The sequence below is a fragment of the Rhincodon typus genome, chromosome 2, assembly GCF_021869965.1.
Source record: "Rhincodon typus isolate 14 chromosome 2, sRhiTyp1.1, whole genome shotgun sequence".
Lineage (NCBI taxonomy): Eukaryota > Metazoa > Chordata > Chondrichthyes > Orectolobiformes > Rhincodontidae > Rhincodon > Rhincodon typus.
In genome coordinates, this window is record NC_063333.1 from 2,884,101 (window position 1) to 2,899,271 (window position 15,171).

At 42.1% G+C, this 15,171-nt stretch overlaps 1 protein-coding gene across 1 annotated transcript in view; it reads left to right on the top strand.

Annotated features, from left to right (window-relative positions):
* Window positions 1-15,171, top strand: part of zgc:63863 (uncharacterized protein LOC393372 homolog) — a 40,167-nt gene that overhangs the window by 15,985 nt on the left and 9,011 nt on the right. The window contains exons 6-7 of the mRNA XM_020516416.2: window positions 889-1,030; window positions 3,479-3,663. Coding sequence (XP_020372005.2) covers window positions 889-1,030; window positions 3,479-3,663 — 327 coding nt within the window. The remainder of the gene's footprint in view (window positions 1-888; window positions 1,031-3,478; window positions 3,664-15,171) is intronic.

The window sequence follows — 15,171 nt, forward strand, 5'->3', positions numbered from 1 at the left end:
TTATTCCACCTTATTGGAGTAATATATTTAAATTCTAGGGCTCTTGACGTCTAGTGGTAGTGTCCCTATCTCTGAACCAGGAGGCTCAGGTTCAAGAACCACCTACTTCAGGACTGTGTCATAACATGTCTGAACAAGTAGATTAAAAATCTGTTTTGAACTGATGGATCTCTCGTAAGCACCCACTTAGAACCTGAATCATCCCTGTGATTCAAGTAAGAAACCCTATCTCCCCTGTATTTTACCAGCTTTTGATTCTTTGACTGTACAGGCCATCTATCACTTTCCACATTACCCCACTCTCCACAATTACTGTTACTAAAATGTAATGTTACCGGAATCTATTCCACCATTTGTTCCCTTTCTCTGTGTTTCTAAACGACCTGACATTGCTTGAGAAGGGTGCTACTAAGTTTCTAATTTTATTCACTTGTGAAATTTCCTTTCTTTCCAAAGAATGTTTCATCGCTGAATTATCGGAGTAACAACACTTTTAAGAGGTGCTAATGTTTGAATAAATCATCTTGGCCTGAGGGATAAAGCCCCACTCCGGAGACTTGAGCTGATCAATACAGATGAGGCACTAAACCGAGACATATCAGTTTGTGGAAGTGCAAAAGATATCCCATGAAATCATTCAAAGATGTGTGTCCTGGTCACCACTGATCCCTTGACCAAATGCACTAAGGCAAACTCACTGCTCAGTTACCTGATTCAGTTTCCAGGACCTGGCAATGTTACAATTGGCTGCCACATTTATTTTGATGGCAAGAGTGACTATAGCTGAAAAGTGAGAATGTGAAAAGCGCTATAGAAATTTAATTCTATTTTGTTGCTTTGAATGAAAATAATTGCTTTGGCTGAATCTGTCTTGTGCCTCTGATTTAGGGCTGAGGTTGGCACCATCTTTGCCCTGAGCTGGCTGATCACCTGGTATGGTCACGTCCTCTCCAAGTTTCGCCATACTGTCAGGCTCTACGACTTCTTTCTGGCAAGTCACCCATTGATGCCTGTCTACGTTGCGGCAGCGGTATGTAGCGTTATATGCCCACTTCTCTTCCTAAACACCTACTCCGGTACTTCACTGTCCCTTGTTCTCAATGATTCGTTGGAACCACATTGAATTTATAGACAGAAACAGACCAGTTAGTCGATGCCAGAGTTTATGCTCTATGCAAGCTTCCTCCTACCTGTCTTCATGTGATCCCATCAGGAGAGGATACTATTGTTTCTTTCTGCCTGTACTTGCATAACCATCATCTTAAATAAATTGATACAATTTATCTCAACTAATCCATGGTGTAACAAGTTCCACAGCCTAATCAATGTCTTAGTAAAAATATTTCTCCTGAATCTCCAATTGGACTTCTAGGTGACTTCCCCCAGCTCTGGGCTTCATCAAACCTTTTTCCAATCTTAAAGAAATAGCAGGAACTGCAGATGCTGGAGACTCCGAGACAACAAGGTGCAGAGCTGGATGAACACAGCAGGCCAAGCAGCATCATAGGAGCAGAAAGGCTGACGTTTTGGGCTTAGACCCTTCGTCAGAAATGGGGGAGGGGAAGGGGGTTCTGAAATAAATAGGGAAAGAGGGGGAGGCGGATAGAAGATGGATAGAGGAGAAGATAGGTGGAGAGGAAACAGACAGGTCAAAGAGGCGGGGATGGAGCCAGTAAAGGTGAGTGTAGGTGGGGAGTTAGGGAGGGGATAGGTCAGTCCAGGGAGGACGGACAGGTCAAGGGGGCGGGATGAGGTTAGTAGGTAGGAGATGGGGGTGAGGCTTGAGGTGGGAGGAGGGGATAGGTGGGAGGAAGAACAGGTTAGGGAGGCGGGGACGAGCTGGGCTGGTTTTGGGATGCGGTAGGGGGAAGGGAGATTTTGAAGCTTGTGAGATCCACATTGATACCATTGGGCTGCAGGGTTCCCAAGCGGAATATGAGCTGCTGTTCCTGCAACCTTCGGGTGGCATCCTACACTCACCTTTACTGGCTCCATCCCCGCCTCTTCGACCTGTCTGTTGGAACAGCAACTCATTCCGCTTGGGAACCCTGCAGCCCAATGGTATCATTGTGGATTTCACAAGCTTCAAAATCTCCCCTGCCCCTACCGCATCCCAAAACCAGCCCAGCTCGTCCCCGCCTCCCTAATCTGTTCTTCCTCCCACCTATCCCCTCCTCCCACTTCAAGCCGCACCCCCATCTCCTACCTACTAACCTCATCCCGCCCCCTTGACCTGTCCGTCCACCCTGGACTGACCTATCCCCTCCCTCACTCCCCACCTACACTCACGTTTACTGGCTCCATCCCCGCCTCTTCGACCTGTCTGTTTCCTCTCCACCTATCTTCTCTTCTATCCATCTTATATCCACCTCCCCCTCTCTCCCTATTTATTTCAGAACCCCATTCCCCTCCCCCATTTCTGATGAAGGGTCTAGGCCCGAAACGTCAACCTTTCTGCTCCTATGATGCTGCTTAGCCTGCTGTGTTCATCCAGCTCTGCACCTTGTTGTCTTCAATCTTAAAGACTTCTTTTAAGTCCTTGATGATTGTGTAATATCTGGTATCATCTTTATTATGTCACAACTTAACTGGAAAGAATGTACAGATAACTGTGTCCCACTGTTTCACAAGCCACCATAAAATGTATAAAATCCCAAGGAGACCACCAAAATGATGAATTTGCCTGACTAACTGCTTTCAGGACTAAAGCATTCATGCTAAGTTTAATTTTTAACAATAAGAAGACACTTTAACAAAATATATAGAAACTAAATGATTTCTAATCTACTGCGATGCGATAAGCATCGCAACTAACATAGTTCCTGCAACAAAGTGAATGCTGTATATGAACAGAATTGGTCTTGACTTTAATTCCCCCTGTCTGGTTCCAAAGAATAATTATCATTTGGTCAAGTATTTTTGTACAAGTGTACGGCTTCAGGATTGTCTTTACTCGTGGCTTGTGAAGAGGATAAAATACAACACAAACTCGTTGGGCCAAATGGCCTGTTTCCATGCTGCAACCTTGAATATAAGAGCAGGAAGAGTGGTGCAGCATCCGCAGTGAGTGTGGTACTCAATTAGCAAACCTGGGGTCATGAATTCAAATCAGCTGATTGGCATGAAAATCTAGCTGGTTCACTCAGAACTTTCGTGAAAATGAACCTGGCACCTTTACCTGGTCTGGCCTATATGTGACTTCAGTTCCACTTAACATGATTGATGCTTAACATTGCTACAGTGGTATAGCATTGTATAACCAATAGTTACACAAGAAAGTCCACCACCATCTTCCTCAATAAGCACTAAACATGACCTTACTGGCATCACCCACATCCCAAGAACAAATGGGGAAGTTGAGGGACAAAAAGAGTGATTTGGATATTTGGAAATTAAATCTGTCAGGGTTACCTTTCAGCTAAAGAATGATTATGAAAACAAAGCCATGAAGACGACTGACTTGACTGCCTTGTTTCAGATTGTACTGCACAGGGAGGAAGAAGTACTAAAATGTGACTGTGACATGGCCAGCGTCCATCAATTATTGTCCAAGATACCGCAGGACCTTCCTTACGAGACACTGATCATCAAAGCGGAGGAGCTGTTTTCCCACCACCCACCCCTTGAGCTTGCAAAACAAGCAGCACTTCAACTACGCAAAAGGCAAGGCACTGCAGAATTACAAGTCCCAAACCCTGATTGACTTAATCCTAGGGCTTTAAAAGAAAGATGTATAATGTGGGAAAATGCAAAATTGTCCACTTTGGCAGGAAGAATGATTTAAAAAGTTTTCTAAATAGTGAAAGATGCAGAGCTGAGAGATGCAGAGGGATATGAGTGCTCTCATGCAAGTGTAGCAAATGCTTATGCAGGTATAGAAAGTAACCAGGAAAGCATTTATTGGGACGGGATTACATACAGAAGTTGGAAGGTTATGCTTCAGTTAGCGAGCACTGGGGAGACTACATCTGGAGTTACGTGTATAATCATCTCCTTTTTTCAGTAAGGATGTAAATAGAAGTCGAACGTTTACTTGACTAATGCATGGAATTTGTGAGGAAAAGTTGGATCAGCTAGGCTTGTACGTGTGAAGTTTAGAAGTGTAAGAGAAAATTTGAATAAAACTAATAAGATTATGAGGGGTCTTGACAGGATATATGTAAAAAGAATGTTTTTGCTTATGGGAGAAACTAGAGCTAGGGGTCACTGTTTTAAAAGTAAGGGGTTGCCCATTAAACATAGAGATCTCAGAGGTTCGTGAGTCTTTGGAACTCTCCTCCTGAAAAAGTAGAAGCAGAGTTTTTGAATATTTTAAGGTGGAGGTAGATAAATTGTTGATGAGCAAAGGAGTGAAAGATTATTGTGGGTAGGTGATATTTTGGAATGAACAGATTGGCGATGTTTGAATGAATAATGAGGGTAGTTCAATGGGGCCAAATGGCCTATTTCTGCATGCAGCTTTCACCCCTCCTCGGCACCTCTCTGATTAAAGTCACAAACTGTGTCCTCTCTGACTGTGACATAGTAAACCTTACCTCCTTGTCCTTTTCAGTCTGTCTGTAGTGTTTGACCAATCCATCCTCCACCAAAGCCTTACCACAGCAGGGTGGAACAGCTCTCCCCTCATTCTTCTTGTCTGTTTAATCATAACCAGAGTGTCCCAGCTATGGTTCCCTAATTCTGAATCATTAATTTTGGTATCCCTTAAAGGTCTGCCTTTGACCTCCTCTCATTTTTTATTCAGTGTCCTGGTCTATATGTATCCCTACAAAAACCCATCACATTTGAGTGGGATTGCTGGGTGTAAATTGGTGTTGGGTTTCCAACGTTACAACATTGACTACATGTCAGTTGTACTTCATTGACAGTAAAATGTTTTGGGATGTTTAATAGCTGTGAACATTTTGTTAATGCCTTTACAATTTCTTATAATTCCAGTCAGGTGCTGCTGTCTGTGAGATTAACTAAAACCACACTTTTAATTTTCACACACACCAGCTGATGACATCCAGTTCTACCTCATCAGTATCTCTCGTGACTTCCCCACTGTTGCTAAATTATGAGACTCCTTACCAAAATCCAGTGCTGAATGAGAAGAAATTTATGCCAATTTAATTTTTGAGGACTAAAATCACTGTTCCTGTTATAATCTTCCTAGTCACTGACTCCATTCCCTCTCCCTGCCAATTGTCTCAGGCTGAGATGGTTTGCTACCTTGGTCTCGTATTTGGCCTAGAAATGGCCTTCTAAATGCGTCACACTTGTTTCCATCTTTACAATATTGCGTGTCTCCATTCTTGCTTCTGCTCATCTGCTGAAATCTTTCCTTGTATATACCTTTGTTACCTCTACACTTAACCAGTCCAATACAGTCCTCACCACATCCCTTACTCTTCCCTTCCTAAACTTCCAAAAGACGGTGGTCTTCCAAAACTCTGTTGCCTGTCCTTACTTGCAACAAGCCCCTTTACTCTGTCACCCCTGTACCTGCTGACTTACGTTAGCTCCCAGAGAAGTAATGCTTCAATCTTTATAAATAATTCTGGCCTCTTTAGCATCTCAAGTTTTATAGTGCCAATTTGATAGCTCATTGTTCAGGTGTCTGAACTTTAAGGTCAGGAATTCCTTCCACTTTACTTTCTTCCTTTCAGACAATTGTTAAATTCTACCACTTTAACCAGGCTTCTGGTTGTCTGCCTAAAATCTTCGTAATAATGTTAAGAGACAAATTTTGCTTGTTACAACTCTGAAGTGTATTGACTAGCATAAATCAGTTTTATTTAAAAACTTGAATCAGTTGTTTTCAGACAGTATGAATAGAGACCTTCCTCAGTTAACAAAAACAGAAATTGTAGGAAAACTTCATGTCTGGCAGCATCTGTGGAGAGAAATTGGAATTAACTTTCCAGATCTACTGGACCTGAAATTTGTGGATGATACAAAGATAAGCAGAAATGTGTGTTTTGAGGAAGATGTTAAGTGGTTTCGGGAGGATTTGGACTGGTTTAGTGAATGGGCAAAAAATATGGCAGTTGAATATAATGTAGAAAAACATGAGGTTATCAACTATGGTAAAAGAGATGAGCAGAGAATTACTTAAGTAGCGACAGGTTGAGAAGTGTAGCTGTACAAAAAATCTAAATGTCCTTGTGAGTTAGTTACTGAAGGCTAACGTGTAGGTGCAGCAAACTGTTGGGAAGGTTAATGAAATGTTAAGCTTTATCGCAAGACATTGCGTACAGGAGTTGTGAAGTTTCGTTACAACTGTGTAGAAGCTTGGTTAAACCGTACCTGACATACTGGGTGCAGTTATTGCAAGAAAGATATGATTGCCATAGAGGGAGTACAACAAACGTTCACCAGACTTGTTCCCAGTGGAACTGTTCTATGCAGACAGATTGGGTAAACTGGGTCTGTACTCCAAATTTTTGAAGAATGTGAAGTGATCTCTTTGAAACCTACAAAATACTTACAGGGATAGACCAGGTAGGTGTAGGTAAGCTGTTTCTTTGGTTGGGAAGTCTGGAAAATTAGAGGAAATAGTGCTGGACCTCTTAAAATGCATAAAGGTGAGTAGATCCCTGGGACCTGATCACATACATCCCAGAACTTTATGGGAAGCTAGGGAGGTGATTGCTGGGCCCCTTGGTGAGATATTGGTATCATCAATGACCATGGGTGAGATGCTAGAAGACTGGAGGGAGGCTAATGTGCCATTATTTAAGAAAGATGGTAAACAAGACCAGTGAGCCTGACGTCAGTGGTGGATAAGTTGTTGGAGGAGATTCTGAGGGACAGGACTTACATGTATTGGGAAAGGCACATACTGATTAGGGATAGCCAACATGGCTTTGTTCTTCGGAAATAGTATCTTACTAACTTGATTGAGTTTTTTGAAGTAGTAACGAAGAGGACTGATGAGGGCAGAATGTTGGGCGTGATCTATATGGACTTCACTAAGGCATTTGACAAGGTTCCACATGGTATACTGGTTAGCAAGGTGTGATCACATGGAATCCAGGGAAAGTTAGCCATTTGGATGCAATATTGACTTGAAGGTAGGTGGTAGTGGGTTATTTTTTGGACTGGAGACCTGTCACCAGCGGTGTGCCACAAGGATCGGTGCTGGGTCTGTTGCTTTTTGTCATTTGTATAAATGATTTGAATGTGAATTTAGGAAGAATCGTTAGTAAGTTTGCAAATGACACCAAAATTGGTGGTGTAGTGGATAGTGAAGAAGGTTATGTCAGTACGATGGGACCTTGATCAGATTGGCCAATGTGCCAAGGAGTTGCAGATGGAGTTCAGTTTAGATAATTGAGGTGCTGCGTTTTGGTAGGGCAAAACAGGACATGAATTATACACTTAATGGTAAGGTCCTGGCGAGTGTTGCCAAACAAAGAGACCTTGAGGTGCACGTTCATAGTTCCTTGAAAGTGGAGTTGCAGGCGGATAGGATAGTGAAGAAGGCGTCTGGTGTCCTTGCCTCTGTTGGTCAGTGCATTGAGTATAGGAGTTGGGATGTCACGTTGCAGCTGTACAGGACATTGGTTAGGCCACTTTTGGAATACTGCGTTCAATTCTGGTTGCCCTGCTATAGCAAAGGTGTTGTTAAACTTTAAAGGATTCAGAAAAGATTGACAATAAAGTTGCTGGTTTTGGAGGGTTTGCGCTACAAGGAGAGGCTGAATAGGCTGGGACTATTTTCCCAGGAACTTTGGAGGCTGGGGTTGAACTTATAGATATTTGTAAAAATCATGAGGGGCATGGATAGGGTGAATGGCCAAGGTCTCTTTCCCAGCATAAGAGAGTCCAAAGCTAAAGGGCATAGGTTTAAGGTGAGAGGGAAAAGATTTAAAAGGGAGCTAAGAGGCAACTTTTTTCATGCAGAGGGTGGTGCATGTATGGAATGGAACAAGCTGCCAGTGGAAGAGGTGGAGGCTGGTACAATTACAACATTTAAAAGCAATCTGGATGGGTGTATGAATAGGAAGGGTTTAGAGGGATATGGGCCACATGCTGGCAAATGGGACTAGATTAATTCAGGATATCTGGTCGGCATGGACAGGTGGGCTGTAGGGTCTGTTTCTGTGCTGTACATCTGAGTCTATAGCCAGGGAACACGAGTTCAAGATAAAAGAGGGAAATGAGAATTTTTTTTCCGGGAAAGTTATTGTAATCTAGAATGTGTTGCTCATAAGTTTGGTGAAAGCAGATTTAAAGATAGCTCTCCGAAGGGAATTGGATCAATAATCAGAATAAGAAAAAAGGAAACTACAGGGCTACAGGGAAAATAGCAAGATAGGATGAGACTAATTGGTCAGCTGGTGTAAATAGTTGCACCAGGCAGGATGGGCTGAATGGCCTCCTGCTGAAGTTTTATTAGGGTTTGAAATGCATTTTATAGCTCCAAAGAGGAGGAGTTCATTGCAAGAACCAAAATATTCTGGGAAAGAGCAAAGGCTTGAACATTATGTCCAGCGGGGTAAGCCTGCTCTAACATCTTCTGTATCAGTATGTTTGTACATGTATGTATTTTATTTCTAATGATAAAACAGTTAGCCTTTCTTTCACCAAAAGTGCTGTCTTCTGCCAGGTGTTTGCCAGGTGTTGACCAAGCAGTCAGTACTGCTATGTAATTGTTTAACTTTGGATGGTTAATACCTCATGTTGCAAAAACAAGGGATATTGGGTAACAGTCCTTGTCTGTTAAGTCTTCTCTCCACCTCCTACAGAAACTAACTGTAGCAATTGCTGTGACTGACAGCCAATGCTGCAGTGTCCAGGGAAGTTAATTGTAATTTTTTTTTTTTTGCTCAGGCTGTATCTGCACATACTCTAGGGCAGCGTATTGTAATAGGAGAATGAGTTGGATAGGAGCCAGGCCACAATGATAGTTCACTTGGCTGATTCAGCCTCTTCATTTATTCAGCTTCATTCACTGCAAGCTTCCCTCATTGTGTCTTTGCCCATTCTTTCTTTTTGTTTGAATCTAATCTCCTTATGCGCTACACTACAGCCCATTCCCCTACTGCAGCGTTCCCTTCACAGTATGCTTGTAACTGGGACATTGCTGAGCAGTTGGCCTATTACTGCCGAGTTAGCAGAATAAACTTAGAAAACATTTGTCTCAACCACAGCTTAATATAAAATAAATCAACTGTTCGGATTCTGTCCACTGACAGTATTTAATATGTCTGGTGGAGGAAGAGAAAGTAATGAAACATAAATTGAGGTGGGGGTGATGGGAAGCAAATTACAGATAATCTTCCCTTTCTGGCTTCTCCTTTTGGAGGTTGGGTGTTCAGCAGTGGTTTACCTAACCATTATTAGTATGTATCAGCAGGCTGTAAGTAACATTTCCATTTGACTAGATCTGGCAGACATCTGGATATTGGGTGCTTGTAATAAAGGGGTGATAGTAATCATGGGTCATTGTTAATCTATGTGTAAATCAGAAAAATCAGATTGCTAATATTAGCCTCAATGAGCAGTTCATAAAATTTTTGAGAGTTTTTTTTAGAGCAGTGTGCTCTGGAAGTGGCCAGAGAGCAGTCTTGTACCAAATTTGAAATTGTGTGATGTGACAGGATTGATAATGACCTCAGAGTAAAGAAACCTGTAGGTGGTATTGATCATATTGTGATTGATCTTAACATCCAGTTTGCAAGGGAGAAGAGTTAGTTTAAGACTGGTACTTTAAATTTTAAGAAGGACAACTATGGACATGAAAGCTGAGTTCACTGAAGTGAACTGGTATATTAGGCTAGGGAAATAGATCAATGAGCCTCAAGAGGCAGACATTTAAGGGGATATTTCGGAATACGTCGAATGAATATTTTTGTGCTTGAAGAAAATTTCTAAAGGGGAGGACCCAATATCTGTGGTTAAAGAACATGTCAAAGGTAAGGAAAAGGCATATAACTGCAAAGATGAGTGTGGATGATTTGAATGGAATGACTAAAAGGTTAATGAGGAGAAAAATATCAGAGTTGGTCCTCTGGAGAGTGAGATGGTGAGTTAAAAATTAATAATAAGGAAATAGATAAATGAACATATATTTTGCATCTGTCTTCACTGTAGAGGATACAAAAATACATTTCAGTGATAGCTGTAAATTAGGAGGTGGAAGCAAGAGAGGAAATTAACAAAATTACAATCATGAAGGATGTGGTATCAAACAGGAACTGCAGGCTGATAAGTTAATACCTCATGTTGCAAAAACAAGGGATATTGGGTAACAGTCCTTGTCTGTTAAGTCTTCTCTCCACCTCCTACAGAAACTAACTGTAGCAATTGCTGTGACTGACATCAGCCAATGCTGCAGTGTCCAGGGAAGTTAATTGTAATTTTTTTTTTTTTTTTTGCTCAGGCTGTATCTGCACATACTCTAGGGCAGAAGTTGCTGGTGAGGTAACAGAGGGAGAATCCCTACAGTGTGGAAACAGGCCATTTGGCCCAACAAGTCCACACAGACTGTCTGAAGAGCATCCCACCCAGCTTCTCTGCCCTAACCTATCCCTGTAAACCTGCATTTCCCATGGCTAAAACCCGTAGCCTACATATCCCTGGATGTTACAAGCAATTTAGCACAGCCAAGCCATCCTAACCTGCACATCTTTGGACTGTGGGAGGAAACCCACACAGACTCGGCGAAAATGTGCAAACTCCACACAGTTGCCTAAGGATGGAATTGAACCCGGGTCCCTGGTGCTGTGAGGCAGCAGAGCTAACCACTGAGCCAGCATGCTGCCCCAATGTTTTCTTTTTTTTCTTATGGCTGCTGTGCAACTTGTTATATATTTACTATGAAAGTTTTTTTATATATAGAATCCCTACAGTCTAGAAACAGGCCATTCAGCCTAACAAGTCCCCAACGACCCTCCAAAAAGCATCCCACCCAGACTTGTTCCCCTAACCTATCCCTGTAACCCTGCATTCCCCATGGCTAACCCACCTAGCCTGTACATCTCTGAATGCCATGGGTAGTTTAGCATAGCCAATCCACCTAACTTGCGCATCTTTGGACTGCGGGAGGAAACCAGAGCACCTGGAGGAAACCCATGCAGACACGGGGGAAAAAATGCAAACTCCACACAGACAGTCACCTGAGGCTGGAATCAAACCTGGGCCTCTGGCACTGAGTGCTGACCACTGAGTGACTGTGTTAGTTGGTGTTAATTTTCCAGGTTCAGGAAAGGTTCCATCAGACTAAAAAGTAGCAAATTTAACCCCTCTTCATGGAGGAAGGAAGACAGAAAACAAGAAACTGTAAGACAATTATTCTGACGTCTCTGTGGAGAAGGTGTAGGGCTCAATCATGACGGAGATTATAGCTGTGCACTTAACAAGAACTCAAGATAATCGTGAAGAATTGGCATGGTTTTGTCAAAGGGTAATCAAATTTAACCAATTTGTTGGAGTTCTTTGAAGAAGAAACGTGCTGTGGATAAAGAGGAGCCTGTATATAGACTATGCTTGGATTTTCATAACGTATTTTTGAAGGTGCCACATCAGGCTATTTTGGGAAAATAAAAGCCAACGGTTGGTGTTAGCATGGATAGAAGACTGGCTGATTGGCAGAAAACAGAGATTAGGGGATCTTTGTCTGATTGGCAGGAAGTGATGAGTGGAATCCTACAGTGTTGGGGCTTCAACCTTACTACAATTAAAGTAAATGACTTGGACAAGGTTAACGAAGGCATGGTGGCTAACCTTGCAGATGACACAGATGGATAGGGAGGTTTGCCATGAAGAACATATTAGGAAGTTGGAGCTGGATATAAATAGGTTGAATGATGGGCAAAAATCTTGCAGATGCAATATATACGGGAAAATGTGAAATTGTTCACTTCAGCAAGAAGAATGAAAAACAGTATTACTTGAGCAGAATGACTGTAGAATTCTGATGTGCGGGGGGATTAGGTATTGTTGTGTATGACTCACAAAATGTTAGTATGCAGGTACAGCACATAATCAAGAAAGAATAGAATTCTCTTCTTTTTATTATGAGAGAAATTAAACATGAAGGAAAGAATGTTAATGCTTCAGTAAAACAGGATATTGGTGAGACCACATCCAAACATTCTGTGCAGTTTTGGTTTCCTTATTTAATGAAGGATATAAAGCGTTTGAAATGATTCAGAGAATGTTTACAGAGTGGTATTTGGAACGAACAGGTTGTTGCATGAGGATTGGTTGGACAGGTTAGGCTTGTTTTCATTGGAGTTTAGAAGATGTGGGTGGATATGATGACTTGACAGAAGTGTGTCTGATCTTGAATGGTGTTGACAGGATGGATGTAAGACCATAATGCCATAAGACGGAGGAACACGAGCTCTTAGCTTTTATTTTCCATCAAGTCTGCTCTGCCTATTCAATACAATCATGGTTAATGATTCTCAACTTCACTTTCATGCTTTTTTTACTATCCCCCCCTTGATTTCCTTTAATGATTAAAAATCTGTCTATTTCAGAATTAAATATATTAATGACCCAGCCATGACAGCCCTTTGTGGTAAAGAATTCCACAGACTCTCAACCCTCGTTTTCCTCTATGGGTTGGTCTAGAACTAAGGGGCACTAATTTCAAATTAGGGCTCACCTTTAAGGATAGACATGAGGAAAACCTTTTTTGAAAGTTACGAGGCTTTGGAATTCTCTGTCTCAGAAGGGGTGGAGGTGGGATCATTAAATGTTTTCAAAACAGAATGGATAGATTCTTGTCATGAGGGGAATTGAAGATTGTCAGGGATAACTGAGAAAATGGAATTTGAAACTCAAACAAATCAATCACGATCTCTTGGAATAATGGAGCAGGCTTGAGGAGCTGAATGGCCGACCTTCTCTCCTATTTTGTATTTTTATATGTTTTATGAGGAAAGCTCATCCACTGCATTTTAGGAGAGCAGAGGGTGATCTGAAAGAACTTTATAAGATCCTGAATGAGCGTGACAAGGTGAATGTGGAAAGGAGGTTTCCTTTTGTGGGTCAGAAATAAAAGAAGGGGTCACCATTTTTGGACGGAGATCAGGAGATTTTTCTCTGAGGGTTGTGTAACTTCGGAACTCTGCCTCAAAAATAGGAGCGGGGGAACGTAGTTGAATATTTTTAAGGTGGAGGTTGAATATCTTTGAGGCAAGGGAATCAAATGTTATTGCGAATTGATGGCAATGTGGAATTCAGAACACAAACATAACCACCATAATCTTATTGAATGATAGAGCAGGCTTGAAGCATTGAATGACGTGCTTGAACAAATGAAAAAGTACAGGACAGGAACAGGCCCTTTGGCCCTCCAAGCTTGTGCCGACCATCATGCCCTCATTAGTGTAAAAACAAACCTGTCTTTTTTTGATCTATATCCGTCTATTCCCTCCCTATTCATGTCCCCATCTAGGTGCCTCTTTAATGTGCCCACTTCTACTACCTCTTCTGGTAGTGCATTCCAGGCTGCTGCCACTCTCTGTGTGAAAAGCATCCCTCTCACATCTCCTGTAAACTTTCCCCCTCTGACCTCAAACTTGTGCCCCCTGGTAATTGAAACTTCAACCCTGGGAAAAAGCCTCTGACTATCCACCCTATCTATGCCTCTCATAATTTTGTAGACCTCTATCAGGTCTCTTCTCAGCTACTGTCTTTCCAGTGAAAACAATCCTAGTCTTTTTAATCTTTCCTTATAGTCAATGCCCTGGAGACCAGGCAACATCCTGGTGAACCTACTGTGAACTCTCTGCAATGCTTCCACATCCTTCTGGTACTGTGGTGACCAAAACTGCACACAATATGCCAAATGCGGTCTAACAAGGGTTTTATTTGGCTGCAACATGTTTTGCCAACTCTTGTACTCCATGCCCCAGGCGATGAAGGCAAGCATGCCATATGTCTTCTTAATCACCTTGGCTACCTGTGTTACCACTTTCAGGGAACTGTGGACCTGCATGCCCAGATCTGTCTGAATGTTAGTATTCCTAAGGGTTCTGCCATTTACAATATAATTTGCACCTAAATTTGATCCTCCAAAATGCATCCGTTCACATTTGTTTGGATTAAACTCAATCTGTCATTTCTAAGTTGCCAATCTATCTAAATCCTGTTGTATACTTTCACAATCGTTGGCACTATCAGCAACTCCACCAATCTTCATGTCATCAGCAAACTTGCTTATCAGACCACCCGCATTTTCCTCTAGATCACTTATATATACAACACACAACAAACGACCTCAGACTGACCCCTGTGGAACACCTCTAGTGATTGGTCTCCATTCTGAAAAACATCCTTCCACCACTACCCTCTGTATTCTATGACCAAGCCAGTTTTCTATCCATCTAGCCAGCCCACCCCAAATCTCTTGAGATTTTAGTTTTTGTACCAACCTGCCATGTGGGACTTTATCAAATGCCTTACTAAAGTCCATATAAACTACATCCACAGCCTTTCCCTCATCAATTGTCCTCGCTACCTCTTCAAAACATTTAACCAGGTTGGTGAGATATGACCTTCCCAGACAAAACCATGCTGCCTTTCACTATCTAGTCCATTTTCCTCCAAATGCGCATATATCTTGTCCCTCAGTATCTTCTCCAAGAGCTTCCCCACCACAGACATCAATCTCACTGGCCTATAGTTTCCTGCATTCTTACTTAAACAAGGGAACAACATTTGCTAATCTCCAGTTCTCTGGAACTTCACCTGTCGTCAACGAGGATGTGACGATATCTGTCAATGCCCCAGCTATTTCCTCTCTTGCCTCTCTGTGTAACCTGGGCTAGATACCATCTGGTCCTGGGGACTTGTCTATCTTAATACAATTTAGGATTCCCAAAATTTCCTCTTTCAATATGTTGACATTCTCTCGAGTATTCACACACTCATCCCTGACCTCAACATTAGTCATGTCCTTCTCCTTGGTGAAAACCGATACAAAGTACTCATTCAGGATCTCCCCCACTTCCTGTGGCTCTACGTATAACTTCTCTCCTTCATCCTACTCTTTCCCTTGCTACCCTCTTTCTCCTAACATATGCATAAAAAGCCTTGGGATTCACCTTGACCCTATTTGCTAAAGACGTTTCATGGCCCCTTTTTGCCTTCCTAATTCTGCATTCAAGTTCCTTCCTAATTTCTCTGTACTCCTCCAGGGCTTCGTCTGTTTGTAGCTGCCTAGAC